The 19,519-nt window shown below is 58.0% G+C and overlaps 1 protein-coding gene across 1 annotated transcript in view; it reads right to left on the bottom strand.

Annotated features, from left to right (window-relative positions):
* Positions 1–19,519, bottom strand: part of SORCS2 (sortilin related VPS10 domain containing receptor 2) — a 506,368-nt gene that overhangs the window by 23,011 nt on the left and 463,838 nt on the right. Inside the window, exons 12-18 of the mRNA XM_068975604.1 lie at positions 13,875–13,951; positions 10,189–10,280; positions 9,100–9,207; positions 5,605–5,725; positions 4,662–4,795; positions 3,782–3,910; positions 816–987 (exon numbers count right to left, since the gene is read on the bottom strand). Coding sequence (XP_068831705.1) covers positions 816–987; positions 3,782–3,910; positions 4,662–4,795; positions 5,605–5,725; positions 9,100–9,207; positions 10,189–10,280; positions 13,875–13,951 — 833 coding nt within the window. The remainder of the gene's footprint in view (positions 1–815; positions 988–3,781; positions 3,911–4,661; positions 4,796–5,604; positions 5,726–9,099; positions 9,208–10,188; positions 10,281–13,874; positions 13,952–19,519) is intronic.

Genomic DNA, 19,519 nt, shown 5'->3' with positions numbered 1-19,519 from the left:
ATGCTTTTCAACTGTGGTATTGGAGAGGACTCTTGAGAGTCCCTCGGATTGCAAGAAGATCCAACCAGTCCACCCTAAAGGAAATTAGTCCTGAATATTCATTGGAAGGACTGATGCTGACACTGAAGCTCCGATACTTTGGCCACCTGATGCAAAGAACTGACTTACTAGAAAAGACCCTGATGCTGGGAAAGATTGAGGGCAGGAGGAGAAAGGGATGACAGAGGATGAGATGGTTGGATGGCATCACCGACTCCATGGACATGGGTTTGGGTGGACTCCGGGAGTTGGTGATGGACAGGGAAGCCTGGCGTGCTGCGGACCATGGGGTCACAAAGAGTTGGACATGACTAAGCAACTGAACTGAACTGATTTATCTGCCTATCACCTATCACAGAATTTGTATTGGCTATGAGATTATAAAGTAATAATTTTTTTAAAACCTGCCTGTTTTTCTTAAGATTCCAAATTAGCTAGATCAGTATAATGAGAGGTTTAAAACATTCTTTTGCCGCCCACGGGAATGAACGAATCTGATATCACCATGCGGTCAACACCCAGGCAGACGTGTTTGAAGCTGCCTCTCGCTGGGCCTGAGCTGGCGGCTGGCTGCTCCGCTGCCCCTGCCCTCCACTCTCTCCCGGGTTTTCCATTTCATTGCTTCAGTGCTGGTCTGGACCTGGGCAGCGGTCTCCAGCGCACTGTTACCTTCCGCAGTTTGGAAACGCTGGTCCAGATGACTCCGCACTCCAGGACTTCGAGGGGGAGAGGACGCCGCCCACCGCCCCGTCTGCCCGGCCGAAGCGACCCCTCACCTGCTCCTGCCGCACCACGAACAGGACGTCCTCCCCGGGCCGCACGGCCACCGCCTCGCCGCGGATGCTGACCTGCAGGCCCCGCGGCGGCAGGAGTGGGCACTGCAGCCGCACTGGGCTCTGCCGCGGGTCCACACCACCCTCGCACACGTTGGACACCAGCTTCCGGTACCTGCAGCCAGAAGACGGGTCAGCATCCGTCCGGACAGGCCCGGGCCTACCGCCCGGCTGGACAGCTTCAGTCGCGTGTGAGGGCTCTTGGCTTGTGACCCCCACGCTTCAACCCCCTCCCTCTTCCAGACTCCATCTGTTTGCTCTTTCTACCCCATTTTGGAGCTGGGGAAACTGAGGCTCAGAGAAGGGAATGAGCTCTAATGGTAGGACCGCGGCCCTCACTGATCCAAGCGTGTTCTCACAATGCTGAGAGGTGTTGTTACTGGGGGACGACTGGAGAAGTCAGAATGGATACTGCGACTTTGATCCAAGCGTGTTCTCACAATGCTGAGAGGTGTTGTTACTGGGGGACGACTGGAGAAGTCAGAATGGATACTGCGACTTTGCTGGGAAACGTGGTCCCGGGAAGCCAGAGTGCCCCGGAGGGGCTGGGACTTCCCGATGACGCGCCACGTGGCTGTGGGCAAGCACAGTCCCACGGGAGGCCTCCTCTTTTACACTGAAGGACTGGGGACAGACGACACCCGATTCACCAGCTCATTCATGCAACGCGAATTGACTGAGCATCTGCTGTGCGCCAGGTACGAGGGATGAGGTCATCCCTCGCAGCCCCTGCCCTTGCGGAGAGGCCTGTCCAGTGGGAAGGCAGCCCTCACCAAACCAACCCCACATCAAAGCAACATCACGACCGTGACAGTATGGGGGAGGGGCCGCAGCTGGGGAAAGGGGCTTTCAACTGAGAGCGTAAGGTGAGCAGGAGAGTGAAGAGTGTCCTGGGCGGTGGAAACGGTGTGTGCAAAGGCCCTGTGGTGGGAGGAGGCAGGTGTGAGATGAGGGTGGAGAGGGGCTGGCTGGCAGAGCCCAATGCACTCTAGTAAACTTTTAGGGCCTCCCTAGTAGCTCAGTGGTAAAGAATCCACCTGCCAATGCAGGAGACATGGGTTCAACCCCTGGATCCGGAAGATCCCCTGGAAGAGGAAACGGCAACCCACACCAGTATTCTTGCCTGGAGAGTCCCATGGACAGAGGAGTCTGGCAGGCTACAGTCCATGGTGTTGCAAAAAGTCAGACATGATTCAGCGACTAAACAATAACAACAAACTCTTAGGAGACGTTAGGAAAAACCTGCAAGGGTTGCTGAATTGTTTTCACGCGAAGATGCATGTGGTTAGTTGGGAAGAAAATACCCTCCCTAAGAACTACCCTCCCACAGCCCCTTGGCATCCAGAGTGTGCAGATGCTGTGAAATGAAACCCTTTGCCTTTGATATGGGTCCTGACTCTGACATTTCAGACAAGAGTCCCTGCTTGCCAAGCCCTGGAGCAGCTGCTGTGGCTCCCTGATGGAGGGAGGGTTGGATGACAGATGGATGATGGGTGAATTGTTGGAGGGATGGGAGGATGAACGGATGGTGGGCGAGTGAGTGGAAGAATAAAGAGATGGATGATGGGATGGATAGATGGATGATGGATGGATGGGTGGACAGATGGGTGGATGGGGAATACACAGATAGATGATTGGATGGATGGATGGATGGATAGATGGATGATGGACAGATGGGTGGATGGATGATGGATGGATGGGGAATACACAGATAGATGATTGGATGGTTAGATGGATGTATGGATAGATGGATGATGGACAGATGGGTAGATGGATGATGGATGGATGGGGAATACACAGATAGATGATTGGATGGTTAGATGGATGTATGGATAAGTGGATGATGGAGAGATGGGTGGATGGATGATGGATGGATGGATGGGGAATACACAGATAGATGATTGGATGGATGGGTGGATGGATAGGTGGATGATGGACAGATGGGTGGGTGGATGATGGATGATGGGTGGATGAGGAACACACGGATAGATGAATGGATGACTGGCTGGATGGATGATGGGATTTATGCCGCTGAGGTCCGAGCGTGCAGTCTCTGGCCCTGCTTCTTGCTTATTCAGGCTCTGTCCTGCCCCATCCCCAGGGGCAGCAACCAGGCTTGCCTAGCAAGTCCACAGGCAGTTCACTCCCGCTCAGAACTTCCCTGCAGGGACGCAGGGACGCAGAGACCTGTAAGACGAAGCTTGCTTAGGACCTGTGGAGTGGCGGGCTCCCAGCTGTTACACACAGAACGCTGTTATAGTTGGATCCCTGAGACACAGCATGCTCAGCCTCTGTAGGGGGAAGGAGGTCACACCTGCGGAGCACTTCCCTCCCCCTCACGCACAGCGTGTGTCCATCACACCACACACGGAGGGACACACCATGTGTCGGAAAGCTTAGTCCAGTCCAGAGGACAACTGGGTGAGCGTGACAATAACTGGGGATGTTCTATTCTCACAGAGTAAGCTCGGGGCCCAGGGTGAGTCAGGGAAGGCTTCCTGAAGGAGGTGCCATTCAAGCTGAGACCTAAAGGGAGTGTGAATATCTCTGGCCCAGCTCAGGCCTGGCTTGCTCAGGGTTGGCAGATGGGGAGGGGCTTTGGCACTGCAGGGGCTCAGGGGGCCCAGGCAGGCGGGATCCTTCTCTGGGTAGAGCGGGTATGAGCGCCGAGGCCGGGGACCTCCTTGCTCTCTGTTCAGAGCAGGTTCAGGGGGTCTCTTCTCCCTGATGCTGGCCCATCTGGGCTCCGAATGGAGAGCCCTGGCCGGGGGCAGAGTCTGGCTGACTTGCAGGAGCCCCAGTGCAGAGGGCGGTCAGCCCTGGTTTCTCTCTCCCTGACTCCACGCGAGGAGCCGTGGGCACCAGGCAGGAAAGGCAGGGGCACCATGGTTCTGCCCCGTGCAACTCACCCGAGACTGCTGGTATAGGTCTGGCCCAGGACACAGTCGTCAGGGGGTGACAGGGGGTTAAACCAGAAGTTGGCAAAGCACTTGTTGGCATCAGACTCCGAGGAGGGGGCGCGCTCAAATCCATAGTCACTGGGAGGAGGAAGACACGGCGGTCAGGAGATCGGCAGTGGCAGGGGTGCGAGCCAGCCCAGGGTAGGTGCCCCACACCAAGGACACACACAGGCAGATCCATAGGCCCCGTCCCAGAGGGGAGAAGGGTGAGAAGCGTTGCCAAGGGGATTCTGGGACATTACAGCTGAGCACTGAACCCAGCCTGGGCATCCTGGAGGGCTGCCTGGAGGAGGCAGGCGGACTCTCAATGGAAGATCAAGAGATAACCGGGGGAAGGGGGGAAGGGCACTGCAGGTGGGGGCCAGCCCCTTCAGTGCCAGAGCCGCTAGACACAGGTGGGGATGGCAGGACGAGGAAGGGCGAGGATGGCTGGGGAGGGAGCCAGCTTCCAGAACTCAGACATTCTCCTCATGGTGGGCAAGCACAGGAGTCCTTGAGTGGGGCAGCGGGGCGGGGGGTGGTCAGGGGGCTTCCAGCCAGGTCTCTGGATGGTGGAGGGGGTTGCTGGCTGGTCCCCAGGCTGCCCTCCGTCTTCCTCCATGTCCCCCCCACCTGGGAGCAGGCCGCCCCTGCTGGCTTGGAAAGGACACCCACGGATTCTTGAACGTGGGCCGGACCAGGTGGCTGGGTGATCGGGCCCAGAATAAGGGAGCCGTGCTGGAGCGTGGCTCTCAGCTTGCCCACAGGGGCAGCGGCCGTGGGGTCACTCAGGCAGCACCCCCCCTCCCCCCCACCCACCCCCAGGGCTGGGGCAGAGTGGGACCCTCACCAGAGGAAGTCCGAGGCCCGGCAGGGGCACACGCGGGCCGTGAGCGCCGCCGTGAAGCTGCGGCCCGTGACGCACCAGGACGCGGGCTTCCTCCTGCGGAAGCTCCTCTGCTGGCCCATGACACAGCGGTCACCCTGCGGGGGACACGGGTGAGGGGCCGCCCCGCTGCGCTCCCACTGCCGGTCTGGCCCGTTCCTTATTCCCCCGGCCCAGTCGGGCATCGGGGCAGGAAACCAGGGCCCAGGGGCAGGGCTGTGTGTGCCTGACGCTGACTCGGGGCAGCCCGGCCCCTGTCCCACCCCCCAGCACTCACTGAGTGATGTGTACCTGGCCCTGCTGGGCCCTGAGGGGGTCTCAGGCCCCGGAAGAGAGGCCCCGTGCAATCCTCAGGCCTGAGGGTTTCAGATGGACCCTGTGAGGCTGGGATGAGCCATGGCCTCCAGGCCTCAAGGGCCACACCAGCCAACAATCCGAGCAGGACACGCCGGTGTGAACAGGCACCATGGCAGGTACAGCTGCAGGCACCCCCCCGACCCCAGCGATTCTGGCCTCCTCCACTCTGAAATCCTGAGCATCCAACCCGAACTGCAGCGGAAGACCATTTCTGTTCCTCACGTGTCCCCTCCGTGTGAATATTCCTCATTTTGCTGTAGGAAGTTTTGTGTGTCTGAGATTATGGAGTGGGGCCTGTCCCAGACCATTGGTGTTACCCAATGCCATGTTACCTTCCCTCCATCCCACAAATCCAGGACCCCGAGCACAGCTGGCTTCGGGCTGGGTCACGCCCGTGCCCCTGTGCCCCTGGGTGTACCCGCAGACCCTGGCCCAGGCTGCCCAGAAGGGCCAGCAAGCCCGGCAGGAGCACCCGCATCGGGGAGGGCCGACAGCCTGGCGGGACGGGGTCTGCGGGCAGAGAGGGTGCGCCGCGCGGGGCCGGGCCCACCTGCAGGTCGGTGAGGTCCCAGGAGCCGTAGTCGCCCTCGCTGCACCGCCTGGAGAACCAGGGCCGGAAGTCCACCTTGACCAGCTCCCAGTCGGAGCGGAAGCTGATGTGGCCGAAGACGCTGGGGAGGGAAGCAGGGGCAGGAAGCCGCCTTAGTCCAGCCCGCCCCCCAGGCGCCCCCAGTCCCCTGCCGGCCTCCGCCCACACCTGCCCGGTGGGGCCAGCGGCCGCTCCCCCGCCCCCGCCGGGCAGCCCCAGGACGCACCCCGCGCTGGGCCGGGCAGGCTGCAGGCCTTCGGGCATCAGCGTCAAGCGTTCCCACCGCCATCGCCTGTTATCTACGGCTCGTGGATGGCGCTGCCGTGGGCCATCCCAGGTAGGCCCCGTGGACGAGGACGCAGGCACAGTGGGGTCAGGAGCCCGGCCCTCCCTCAGTGGCCAGGCTGGTCCTGGCAGAACTGTTTCGCAGGGTGACTCGTGGTCGGGTGTTTGCGCTCTGTGCTGTCTGGCTTCTCCCCACCTGCGTCCCCGCCTCTGTCGGCCTGTCCATACCGGGAGTGGGGGGCTCGTGCTGCAGAAACCCAGCTCCCTCTGCATAGCTGGGCCACAGAATTTCCCCCCGAGGCAGACTGGACAGTCCATGGAGAGGCAGGGAGTCACCCCCTGCCGGCTCAGAGCGGGCTGGGAGCACTGTGTATGCTGCTTGGTCTAAATCCTCATCACAGCCCACTTTACAGAAAGGAAAACCGAGGCACAGAGAGGCTGAGTAGCTTGCTTAAGGCCATACAGCATGTTTGTGCCACTTTTTCCCACAGCCGTCAGGTACTGAGTGCCCATCATGTGACGCCCAGACCCCTCGCTCGCCGAGAAGGCTGCTGCTTAAGGGGTTTCCTCCCAGCACCTCACACTTGGGCTCTAGGAGCCCAGCCTGCACTTCTCTGGTCCTTCTCCAGTTCACCCTATAGGACCCCGGCCATATTACCAGAGGTTGAGCGCCTGGATGAAAGAGGTGATGTACTCACTCTGGCCTTGGTCCCCATTCCAGGCTCACGTATAGGAGCTGGATACTTGGGGAAGTCAGTCATGGCCTAAAGGGCACAAACTCCAATCTAGGAGGGTAGTTGAGAAGGGTCTTGGAATGTTTTCTGGGGGACATGATGGCTGGTATGTCTGAGGCTGATACTGGAAGAGTTTTGGCTCCAAAGGACACCTCGGAGCCAGACAAGCCTGGGTTGACACCTGTTTACTTGTCTGTGACCTTTGGCATGTCCATTCCTCTCTGTACCTCAGTTTCCTTGGCTTTAAAATGGGGACAATGACACTGGCCTTTTGGGACCCACGGTGGCTTAGCGATGGCTTGTGTAGGATGCTTGGTTGTAGCAGGTTTATAGACACACGTGCACTCGCACACTCACTCTTACACATACACCCCCCGACACACACGCACGCACATTACCTCCACTGCCCCGAACAGTCCCCAGAAGCAGACACTGTGGGCTTTATTTCACAGGCGAGACCCTGAGCCTCTACAGGGGCCTCTTCTGGTCCTGGCAGCCGCCCTCTGCCTTGGCCTGGCGCCCCCCTCTGGGGTCCACCTCCCCGTCCGGGGCTCTGAGAGGCCCGATCGCTCTCCACTGGCTCCTGTCTTCCTTCCTGCCTGCCCACAGGCAGCCCTGGTGTCTGAAGACACCCTGCGGTCCTCCTTCCAGCCTGAGCCTCTCACCCAATCGTGTTGAGCTGCCATAATCCATCCTGCTTTTCTGCTGCCTGAGGCTGAGCCAGAACCCCCGTCACCCCAGCCTGGGCCTCTCCTGCTGCTGGTGGACGTGGCCCAGCATGGACCAAATGGCCCACTTCTCCTCCGCCTGGTCCAGCAGCCCTCAGAGGGGCTCCCGACAGAGAGGTCGTGGGTGGCCCGGATGGGGGTGGTGACTGTGGTCGTGAAGGTGTCCCGCTGGTCCGCTGTCCCGACTCCCGTGCTGATGGGGACAGTCCCCTCCCTGGGAGTCTCACCACATGGGGACTGTCTTTGCCATGGCATCCCCTTCTCCCAAGCAGAGCCAGCTGGGTTGTTACTTAAATAGGGCATGAGGGTCTTAGCTCATTGAAGGGATGTCCTTAAGGGACATCTTCACTGCAGTATTTCAGCCTGGAGAATTCCATGGACTGTACAGTCCATGGGGTCGCAAAGAGTTGGACAGGACTGAGTGAGTTTCACTCACTCACTCACTCCAGGCCCTCCACAGCCTGAGCCTGTCTCCCGCTCTTCCGGAAGCCGAGTTACGACGGAGGTGACTGCAGCGGTGACTGCTGGCGCGTCCTCTGCCCCTGCCAAACACCCGCCCCCCATCCACTCCTCCTCACCACCCCAGGGGGTGTGCTGTTAATATTCCCTCCTTACTGACAAGGACGCTGAGGCCAGGGACCCCTCGGGATGGCTCGGCCATCGCCCATGGGGAGCGGGCTCGGTCTCCCAGCTGGTGGCTCTGGGGCTCTGATGCCCGGCCCGGGAAACACACACTGGCCGGAGTGTGACCACTGCACAAACTCCTGCGCAGGCTGCACAGGCCCCACCAGGGAAGTCTCTGAAAAGAGGCGGGTCCACTTGATCTAACTAATCCCCTCCGTGTCTCTGAAGTCCTGCCTTTTATGAAGCCTAAACATTCAGCTGATACTTTGAGAAATGGCTGGCATCTGGCTAACTCTGAGTTTTAGGAAGTCAGAGCCTTTAATGTGTGTGTGAAAGTGAAAACGTTAATCGCTCAGTTGTGTCCGAGAGTAGGTACTCATTCCCTTCTCCAGGGGCTTTTCCTGACCCAGGGATCGGACTGGGGTCTCCCACATCACAGGCAGATTCTTTACCATTGGAACCACCTTCTGAAAGTCGGAAAGTGAAAATCACTCCAGTCGTGTCCGACTTTCTGTGACCCCAAGGAGTTCTCCAGGCCAGAATACTGGAGTGGGTAGCCTTTCCCTTCTCCTGGGCTTCTTCCCAACTCAGGGATAGAACCCAGGTTGCCCGCACTGCAGGTGGATTCTTTACCAGCTGAGCCACCAGGGAAGCCCAAGAACACTGGAGTGGGCAGCCTATCCCTCCTCCAGCTGATCTTCCTGATCCATCACCATCACCATCACCACCATCATCACCATCACCATCGACAGTATCCCAGTCTCAAAGGGCCCAATGGGCAGTGATCCAGGGCTGACCCTTGACTCTCAGTCCCACCCCTCACCAGCCTGGTGATCCTGGGCAGATGACAGATGTCCCTGGTTAGGGAAGAGTGGCCACCTCCCAGTGGCAGAGGGTGAGAGGACGCAGAGGATGGCAGAGACGAGGAGGCAGGTGTGAAGATGGGGATGAGAGTGGGGAGGATGGGCAGGGAGGCGGGGGGCAGTGCTGAACCCGCCTACAGCAGCAGGGCCTGGGGTGCCCTCCGCCACGGCCCGCCTGGGGTTCGGCTCTGACCTGCCTGCCCACCTCCCGTGGGCACTCACGTCATGACCAGCGTCTCGTCCCCTGGCTCGCTCAGCAGCCCATCCACAAACACGGAGGTGCTGGTGAAGTTGTGCGTGCTCCAGGTGAGGCCCTCGTCCACGCTGAACCTGCCAAGAGAAGGGGCAGCTGGGGACACAGTCTGCGCCCAGGGCCAGCTGCCTTGTCGGACCTAGCCCTGCCCACGCCCAGGGACCAGAGCTGTCGAGCTGAGGCAGCTGGGCGAACCGGCAGGGGCAGTGACCAGCCCCAGGGCCAGTCCGGTGTCCCCAGTGTGACTGGACCCCTGCCCTCACACTCCTGTAGGAGTTCACGGCAGCCACCTGCCAGCACCAGGCGGCACCCACGTCTGCTCAGGGAGATCCCCTGGTCTGCGGTTATCCAGGTCTTAGAAACATCCAGGTCAGCCCTACCCAGTGCCCAAGCCCAGCCCAGGGTCTGCCGGGTCACGTATGGGAGTACTGCCTCCCAGTGTGGCGTATCAGTGTTGCCAGCTTGCCGTGCAGAAAGATCTTTTTCAGACTAAAGTGATACTGGTTTCCTGACAGCTCCCCGGGCTCTGCCTCCCAAGTCCGCAGTTCATGCCTGCCCTCACGTCCCCACAACAGCCCTTCACATGTCTGAAGCTGATGCCAAACCCACTCTGGCCTGGGCACACGCAGCTGGCTTCCCTGTCTGGCCTCCACCTATCTAACTCAGGTCCATCCCGAAAAGTCACCTCCTCTGGGAAGCCTTCCCTGCTCTCTCAGGAGGAGGGGCGGGTAGGGGCATCCTCACAGCCCCAGGCCTCCCTCTGGCCCACTCGACCATGCTGGGGCATCATTCCCCACCCCTTGTCTCCCCACGCCTGGCAGGGAGCAGCTATCAGCAGCATGGGTGGGGGTGGGGGTGGGGGTGGGTGGTGGTAGGCAAGGTGATGGTGGTGGGTGGGGGGTGGACACTGCAGAGCCTGGCACTAACCCCCTTGGCGGGGTCTGGTGCCTTCGTCCTGGGGTCCTGCACAGGGGCCATCCCGAGGAATGCTCCGAGGGGTTCCCAGGTGGAGAGGACGGGCCCCCGCCACACTCAGCGCTGGGCGCCTGGGGTCTTACTTGAGGATCTTCAGGGGGATGGAGGTGTCCTTGATGGCCACGATCACGCCTCCGTGGTCCAGGTAGAGGATGTGATGCTCCTCCTCGAACACCTGCAGGAGACCGCGGGCGGGGCTCTGAGGGCAGGGGCCGGGGAGGGCCTGGGGGCTTTCAGGGTCGGGGGTCGCTCTTCCAGGGACAGAGCTGCCCACACGCTGGCTGGGGGGCTGCAGCAGAGTCCAGCTCCCTGAGGCAGGGCTGGTCAGAGGGCCCCTGGTGTTCCCAGGCCATCTCCTCCTTCCCCCAACCACCCAGACTCAGTACGTGTGGGACGAATGGCATGAATGGATGCTGATGGCAATTTCTAGACCACTGACCAGACAGCAAAATGCAAATAAATACCTCAAGTGGTTCTGCCTATAGGAAAACCTCAGGCAGCCAAAAGGCCAGCAATGTGAGGATGAGAAAGAAACTGCAGAATTTAGGAACCATTTAGGGTAAGCATCCACTAGTAAAAGCAAACCTCTATTTACCACTGACTCGGTTCATGTGCTGCCTCCTTCAGGAAGCCCTCCCAGATGCCACGCTGGGTGAGTGTGGGGAGTCTCTGGGCCCCCTGTCCCAGGACTTACTGCATGAACTTGTCATTGTCTTCTCCAGCCAGGGAGCTCCTCAAAGGCCCAGTCTGCCTCTGAGCCCTCTCTGTGGCCCAGTACTGGCTCAGCTCACGGTGGGAGGTGCCAGGGCTCAGGAAGTGTGTGTGGGATAGATGAATGAGCGAGTGAGTGAGTGAGTGAGTGAATGAATCCCCACCAAGTCCTTCGGGGACAAAGTGTTGAGAGACCTGGATAGGGCTCTCAGAGGAGGAAATACCTCTGGTGGCCAGCAGGGCATAGCCCCAGATGTGCTCACAACCCTCACATGTGGTCAGACTCCCCATCTTCACACCCGCCTCCCACAAGGACAAGCAGGGGGCATCTGCCCTGTCTACCCACAGGGAAGACGGGTGCCTCCCAGTCTCCCCATGGGAGCCCCACAGGCGATTCCACCCTCATTAGCTGGGGACTTGGAAATCAGGCGACTCCAACCCCATGCAGCCATGAAATTAAAAGACGCTTGCTCCTTGGAAGGAAAGCTATGCCCAACCTAGACAGCATATTAAAAAGCAGAAACATCACTATGCCAACAAAGGTCCATCTAGTTAAAGCTATGGTTTATCCAGTGGTCATGTATGGATGTGAGATTGGACTGTAAAGAAAGCTGAGCGCCGAAGAATTAATGCTTTTGAACTGTGGTGTTGGAGAAGACTCACTTTGGCCCCGATGTGAAGAGCAGACTCATTGGAAAAGACCCTGATGCTGGGGAAGATTGAAGGCAGGAGGAGGAGGGGATGACAGAGGATGAGACGGTTGGATGGCATCACCGACTCGGTGGACGAGTTTGGGAAAATTCTGGGAGATGGTGAGGGACAGGGAAGCCTGGGCTGCTGCAATCCATGGGGGGTCTCAAAGAATCAGATACGACTTAGCAACTGAAAAACAAAACACCCACAGGGAACCCGAGGGTCTTTGCACATCCAGTGCTCTGGTCTTCTGCCCCTGGAACAGTCAGCGGCCCCTAGCCCCATTCCCCGTCTTTCCCACTTTCCTGACACCCTGAGCTCTAGAGGGTGCTCCTTAAATGTTTTCTTTTTTTATTTATTTATTTATTTATTTATTTATTTATTTTTATTTTGTGTTCCCAAACATGAAACCCCCTCCCACCTCCCTCCCCACAACATCTCTGTGGGTGATCCCCATGCACCAGCCCCAAGCATGCTGCATCCTGCGTCAGACATAGACTGGCGATTCAATTCCCACATGATAGTATACATGATAGAATGCCATTCTCCCAAATCATCCCGCCCTCTCCCTCTCTCTCTGAGTCCAAAAGTCCGTTATACACAGCTGTGTCTTTTTTCCTGTCTTGCATACAGGTTCGTCATTGCCATCTTTCTAAATTCCATAAATGTTTTCTATTTCGGGATCATTCCAGGGGAGTCCTGTTTTTAAAATATGCCCCTTTAACAGCGTATGCGCTGTCATTTGTAATTTACATTCCCAGAGTTTTGCGGTAGAGACATCTCATGGCATCCTTGACAAGCCAGCCTGACCTCTCCAGGTCTTCCTGCCTTTGTCCCACCCTGACCTCTGCCTCCTGCTTGCCCCCCGCCCCAGTAAACTACCCCTCTCTGACACATGGGCGCCCCCTACTCTGTCAGGCACCCGGGCACTCCTGCACCCTCCTGTGCCCCCTACCTCGTACCCACCTCCCATCACTGTAGTTCAGGCCTAAACCAACATTCTCCCACTTAATTCTGACAAGTTCCCAAGTTTGAAGCCTAAGCAAACGGCTTGCCAACAATGGCCACTGTGAATACCATACAGTCAGTTTCTACAAAATACATCTCTCTGTTTCACCAGGTCTATTAAATCTAATAAGCTGGGGCCGGGGGTGGGGGTGGTTTCCGTAATAAATGGACAGGCAGTGACCTTTAAGAGAGTTTTAGACATATCTCACTAGTTTTAGTGAAACAGAAATATTATAACACAATAAATCTCTTTTGCCCTTTTTAAAATCCCTGGTTTCTTGCATATTATTAACAAAAAACTGCCAGGACTTTAAACCAGGGTGCAGGTGAGCTCTGCACTTTGAGGATTAGCGTCTTTGTCCAGAGCAGTAGCTGGGAGGAGTCTGTTAAGTGGGGAGCTCAGAGGTCCAAAAATCGACCTGAAAATAAAGCTTCTTCCATCCTCAGGAAGGGGAGACACCGATGAAAATTTAGTGCAATTTCTTAAGCGCTTAAGGTAGAAATTGCCACTCCATGAAGTTGGCAGACCACACGAGGCTTTTTTTTTTTTTTTTGGAAAGAAATAAACAGCAAGTGCAGAGGGGGTCCGAGGCTCTCCTGGGGCGGAGTGCTTGGGTCTGGCCGGACCGCCCAAGTGTTGGACCATCAGCCACCCTGCTCTGTGGGACGCCCTTCGGACAGCAGACCCCACCCCTCCAGTCTGAGACTCTGAGTCGCGTGTTGGGGTAGCGCTGACGGGCCCTCGCAGTGTGACCCCCCAGCCCAGGGGCCCATTTCCTGCACAACTGCTGTCTCCTGATTCTTGTCATTTCCCTGTTTTTCTTTTCTCAGGCCGCACTGAACATCAGATCATCGCCCCGTGGATGTGCCCGAGGCACCCTGAACCACACTCACCGCGACCCCCCCAACCCTGCACCTCCCCCATGTCTCCTTTCTCTCCCAAGTCTCTGCCGTCCACCCAGCAGCTGCCCCTGCAGGACCCCGGGCCTGGCCTGCGGCCCCCACGTCCTGCTCTCGGGGAGTCTCCGTGCGCCTTCCTGCCGGGACAGCGCCTCCACCCCATCCCTGGCGGTTGTTCCATTTGGATTGACATTCAGGGTAACCTGACCGTGGGGAGATGCGTCAGACCGCAAATCCTCCAGCAGTGGCTGCTGCAAGAACAGCAGGAGGTGGGGGCCAGCCGGGCCTGGGTCCTCTTTTCCCCGGTGGCGACCTAACTCCTAAAGGGAGTGGTGTCCAGCCACTCAGGCCGGGGCAGGAACAGCAGTGTGTCTCAGAGCTCCTCCGGGAGGGAGGGGGCGGGAACAGACACATCTCTGGGGGCCCCAGCATGGTGAGCCCCTCCCTGCCACCTTACCTGCCGCCAGGTGCGGCCGCAGTCCGACGTGATGTACATTTCCTCTTTATATTCCACCAGCTGGGAGCCCAGGTTACCTGGTCCGGAAGAGGAGAGATGGAGCTGCTCTTAGGACCGGCCACTCTCCCCTGACTGAGGTCTGAGCACAGCCAGGGCCCCGAGCCAGGGCTGGCGGGGGATGGGCCCTGGGTCTACGCCACCAAAGCCACAGTGGATGCGCCTTCTGCCCTCCTGGGTGCCAACAGGCCTGCCGCCACCACTGTCGGCCCTAGTCTGCATGGTAAAGGGTTAACTGCCCAGAGAAAGCCGGCCTCAGGCAGCTCAGGCAGAGCCCAGGTACAGGCAGAGCGTGGGGGCCTCAGGAGACCCACGGGTGAGGAGCGGGGTTCAGGAACAAGAAGCATGGCTGGGGACCACGCAGGCCAGGTGAGCAGTGTGTGGACCCAGCAGCCTGTGACGGGCTTTAAACTGGGGCAGGACACGGCTGGGTTTGCATTTGGAGGTAGCCCCTGGGGGATGGGTAGAGGGGATGCCAGAGGCCGGTCCGGGCAGCATGGGGCCGTCCAGGCGCGAGCTGGGCAAGCACATAGTAGGTGCTCATTAAGCATCCGTCAAGGGGCCGTTTGGAGGATGGAGAAGTGGGCACCAAGTCAGCTGGGCGGCCAACAGGCTCCTCCTGGGTCCTGGTTCACCTGACCCTATACCAGGCTGGCAGGTGGGTCACCAGCCTCGAAGGGGCCACTCTGCGGGGCTAGGGCTTAATCTGGGGGTGCTGCTGAGTGGGGGCAAAGAACCCCTGCTTAGTAACCAAGGTGACTCCTGTTTGAAGACCAGGAGGCTTGGCCGAGTGGACTCCAACAGGAAGAATATTGGTCGCCTGGAGGACACGGCTCCAGGACGGTCACGGCAGACTTGGAGCTGGGCTGGGTGACCCCAGACAGCCTCCCGGGAAGGGGCTCCGACAGCAGAATTGTCTGATGTGTCAGATTTCACAGGCTTCTGTTCTGACCATGTGGTGACTGTGGGGGAGCCGGGGACCTGAGCTTCCTTCCAGGATGAAGGGGACCTGCTTTGAGGACACAGTAGCCCTTCCAGAGTCTTTCTGGAGCCCCAGAGGCCCCTGACCCGGCAACCTGAGCAGCACATGCCCTCTGGCGCCTCATCCACATGGTGCCCTCAGGAGCGCCTCCTCCAGAGCCAAGTGTAGATGTCACTAGACAATCCCACGGGAGAGGGATCGTTCTCAGAGACGAGTCAAAGCCAGTTCAAGCAGAGCAGCCAAGGGCTTGCGTGCCTGCCTTTTTTTTTTGAGGTCCAACCAACATCCAAACATCCATCCATCCTTTATCAATTTATTATCCATCCATCCATCCATCCTTCATCAATTTATTATCCATCCACCCTTCATCAATTTATTATCCATCCATCCATCCTTCATCAATTTATTATCCGCCCATCCATCCCTCATCAATTTATTATCCACCCAGCCTTCGTTAATTTATCACCCATCCATCATCCTTCCATCCCCTCGTCTCTCCTTCATCAGTTCCACCCCCTCCCCCTCCCCCTGCACGTATCGTCAGCACCTGTTGAGTGCCTGCTCTCTCCCCAGCCTTGTGCTAAGCTGCAGGGGGTGCAGCTGAGCAACCACGGCCCTGGCTCCCAGGGACCTCTCCGCCTAGCCAGGGAAGAAGGATGCCCTGCAGCCGGGGCAGGGCCGAGGATGCCTGGGATCCCAGGGAACTGTGAAAGTGGAGAAGGGAAAGGTAACAGACCCACGGAGGAGGGGAATCCAGGAGCGATTCCTGCAGGAAGCGACCTCTGCCCCTTGCCTCGAAAGACGAATGCCACTGGCCAAGCGAAAGGGGCAGGTGTGCCAGGCAGTGGGCTGGGCCTTGGCGACGGCAGCGAGGTGGGAGGGGAGGTTGGTCAGGGGAGATGGGGCAGAGGGGCAGGTGCCGAGTTGGGTTCCCTTCTACCCGCCCGGCCACGGCAAGGCGCTCAGGAAAAGCTGCTGAGCACAGTCAGTGGGGTGACGGAATGAAGGCAAAAGCTGGGGGTTGGGGGGTGGGCAGAGGACGGAAGGGGCGCCCTTTATCTCCAGCCCCCATCCTTCCAGACACCAACAGAGACACTGGGACCCGTGCGTCCAATACCGAAGCTGTGCAGCAAAGGCTGCAGGGTCAGCACAACCTCACAGGCGGATCTGCCGCCCGTGGTTTCGCGGGGAGTGATGTCTCTCTTTTAAGTGACTCAATCTGTTTTCCTTGCTTCGTCTACCAAGGCTGTCAGGCTGCCAGTCACCAAACAGGCACAGGGGCGGGGGGGTGGGACATCAGGGGAGATTCAGAGGACACATCCACAGGCCGTCAGAGCGGAAGGCTCTGCAGGAGCTTGGAGGCCGGGGCCCTCACCTTAGGGAGAGGAAACTGAGGCCCAGGGGACGTCCCCGGTGCCGTCCCTCCTGGCTGCTCTGGGCTCTCCTTGAGCCTCCTCCCCCAACAGTCCGGCCTCTCTGCCCTGTGTCCACGCTCTCAGGGCCTGGCATACAGTAAGCACTCCCTGAATGCACGTTTCCTTTCTGACCTTCCTTGGGCTGCAGCTCGCAGAGTGGCCAGGACCTCAGGGCCCGAACAGAGCAGATCAACACAAGATCCACCCCCGTCTCCTCTTGGCCGAGGAGGAAGGCGGCCTGGACCAGGAGACAGGGCTCCTACTGGGGGCCCCGGGGGCTCTTCCTGGCACAGAGAGGACGGAGGTGCTCCGAGCTCCCCGTCCCGGCCCCTCAGGGTTTTCCTGGCCATCGGACTCCCCCGGAGCTGTGTCCAGGAGGCGTCTGCAGCCTTTGCTCTGTGTGGCCCTGAGGATTCACCCCCTGGATGCGGAGCCGGAAGCAGCGTGTGCTGCGTGGGGGGCCCAGAACCCGGCAGGGCGGCTCGGGAAGGCGCAGTGCCTGCCCTACAGCAAGAACTCGGGAAGGGCCGAGTCCGAACTGGACCGGTCCCCTCAGTCCTGACCACGCATCTGTGTCTGCTGCCTCCTTAGAAGCTCGTCCCCTTGACGCGGCCCAGCCGGGGGAGAACGTTCCAGCTGGCACCCTGGCCTGCCGCGCTTATTGCTGGGTTCACCCTCTGAGGCTGCTTCTCGACCCTGGTGGTTAGAAGCCAATGTTCCCTTCTTTGCTCCTTAAATTCTCCTTTTCCGACCTCACTGGAGTCACCGCTGTGGGTCTAGCCTCTCGTCCGTGGGCCCGGAGGACAGGCTTCCAGCAGAAGGCGCCTGGCGTGGAGCTCGGCTCAAAGGCGGTGGTGCCCAGGCGCTGTCTAAGTGATAGGGAGAGCTGCGGAAACACGCCTGGCATCCGCCAAACAGAGTCTTTCTCTCTTTCTGCAGATGAGGGTGCTGAGGTTCGGAGGCACCAGTCACGCCCAGAGCCCAGCAGCTGGAATGTGGCAGAAGTGGGGCGTATGGCAGCCTCTGCCTGTCCCAGAGTGAGGGGTGAGTGATGCGAGATCCGCGCAGAGGCTCCCTGGAAACAGACAGCCATCACCCCCCCGCTGCCTCAGGCGGCTCAGCCCAGACAGAGACCAGCCCTCATTTGGACCCACTGCTCCTGCCACGTTGCCCAGCCCACAGGGGGCCACCAGTGGGAAGCTGGTCCCTGCTTAGCAGCAGCGGTGGGGCCCGAGGGAGCCCAGCTCACTCCACCTCCCGTCTCTGGTTCTCTGTTCCCAGCAGACACCCAGAGCTAGATGGAGGATGTAAAAAAATTCACACCTCGGTTGGCCCACGTTGTACGGATGGCTCCATCTCCATCTCGGGAAAGCCATGGCGAGGTTAAAAAGCTGCGGAATGGAGTATAAACGCAGCATCCTGCCCCTGGCGGGGGGACAGTGAGGAGAGGGAGGGAGGGGCAGAGGGAGGCGGCCGCCCACCCCCTGCGCTCCCCCTTCTGTGACTCGCATACGGTGAAGCGAAGCTCCTGCAGATCCTCGCAGCTTCCCTGGGGGCTGGAACGCTTGTCCTGAGCTTTCAAAGTCTTTTGAGTGCTGGGAACATTTGAAACTGTGCCTTTTGCACCATTGGTCAAGAATTTGAGGTTTCAAGCCATCACAAACGTGCGTTTTAAATACACCGTTGCCTTCGGGTCCAGGGACCTGAGTCCACAAGACCGAGGGTGCCTGACACAGGTGGCCCGACCCCTCTCTGTGCGGGTGTGCCCCACGAGCGGCATTGAAATCGAGGCTGACGCGCATTTTTGTCATCGACACCCACCTGGAAGCAGGAAGACCCCGCCCCAGTGGCAGCCACTGACTAAGACCCCTGGGGCACGGATGGGCAGAAGGAGGCCCAGAAGCAGAAAGCTCTTCCTTGCCGTCATCTCTGTCTGGTTGTATCACTTGCCGCCCCCCACCGGAATGCCCCCCTCTCCAGGATAACGTGGGATGCCCACCCTGACCGCCAAGGTCTCTCGCCTTCTGAGGTGCACAGTGCCCGCAGGGGCCTCACCTCCCAGCCTGCCTGTGGGCTCTGATCGGGTCATTCTGAGACGCATATTCCCTCCTCTGTCTGGAAGGACGGCCCTGCCGCCTCAACGTGGCCATTCACTCATTCACTAGCTCACTCACTCATTCTTTCACTCTCATTCACTCACTCACTCACTTATTCATTCATTTACTCACTCATTCATTCACTCACTCATTCATTCATTACTCATTCATTCCTTCATTCACTCACCCATTAACTTACGCACTCCTTCACTCACTCACTCACTCACTTATTCATTCTTTACTCACTCATTCATTCCTTTACTCAGTCATTCATTCACTCTCTCATTCACTCACTCACTCATTCACTCACTCATCACTCACTCACTTATTCATTCACTACTCATTCATTCATACTCACTCCTTCACTCACTCATTCATTCACTTACCCACTCACTTATTCATTCATTACTCACTCATTCATTCACTCACTCACTTATTCATTCACTCATTCATTCCTTCACTCCTTCATTTGCTCACTCACTCACTTATTCATTCACTCATTCATTCCTTCACTCCTTCATTTGCTCACTCATTCACTTATTCATTCACTCACTTTTATTCCTTCACTCATTCATTCACTTACTCATCACTCATTCATTAGCTTACTCACTCATTCATTCACTCTCTCACACATTCCTTCACTCATTCATTCATTCCTTCACTCACTCATTCATTCACTCACTCATCACTCATTCACTAGCTTACTCACTCATTCCTTCACTCATTCATTCATTCACTTACTCATCACTCATTCACTAGCTTACTCACTCATTCATTCGCTCTCTCACACATTCCTTCACTCATTCATTCCTTCACTCACTCACTCATTCATTCACTCACTCACTCATTCACTTACTCATCACTCATTCATTAGCTTACTCACTCATTCCTTCACTCATTCATTCATTCACTTACTCATCACTCATTCATTCACTCACTCACTCATTCACTTACTCATCACTCATTCATTAGCTTACTCACTCATTCCTTCACTCATTCATTCACTCACTCATCACTCATTCACTAGCTTACTCACTCATTCCTTCACTCATTCATTCACTCACTTTTATTCCTTCACTCATTCATCACTTACTC

This window comes from Capricornis sumatraensis, chromosome 7, assembly GCF_032405125.1.
Source record: "Capricornis sumatraensis isolate serow.1 chromosome 7, serow.2, whole genome shotgun sequence".
NCBI lineage: Eukaryota > Metazoa > Chordata > Mammalia > Artiodactyla > Bovidae > Capricornis > Capricornis sumatraensis.
This window is presented reverse-complemented; position numbering and strand designations above follow the sequence as displayed.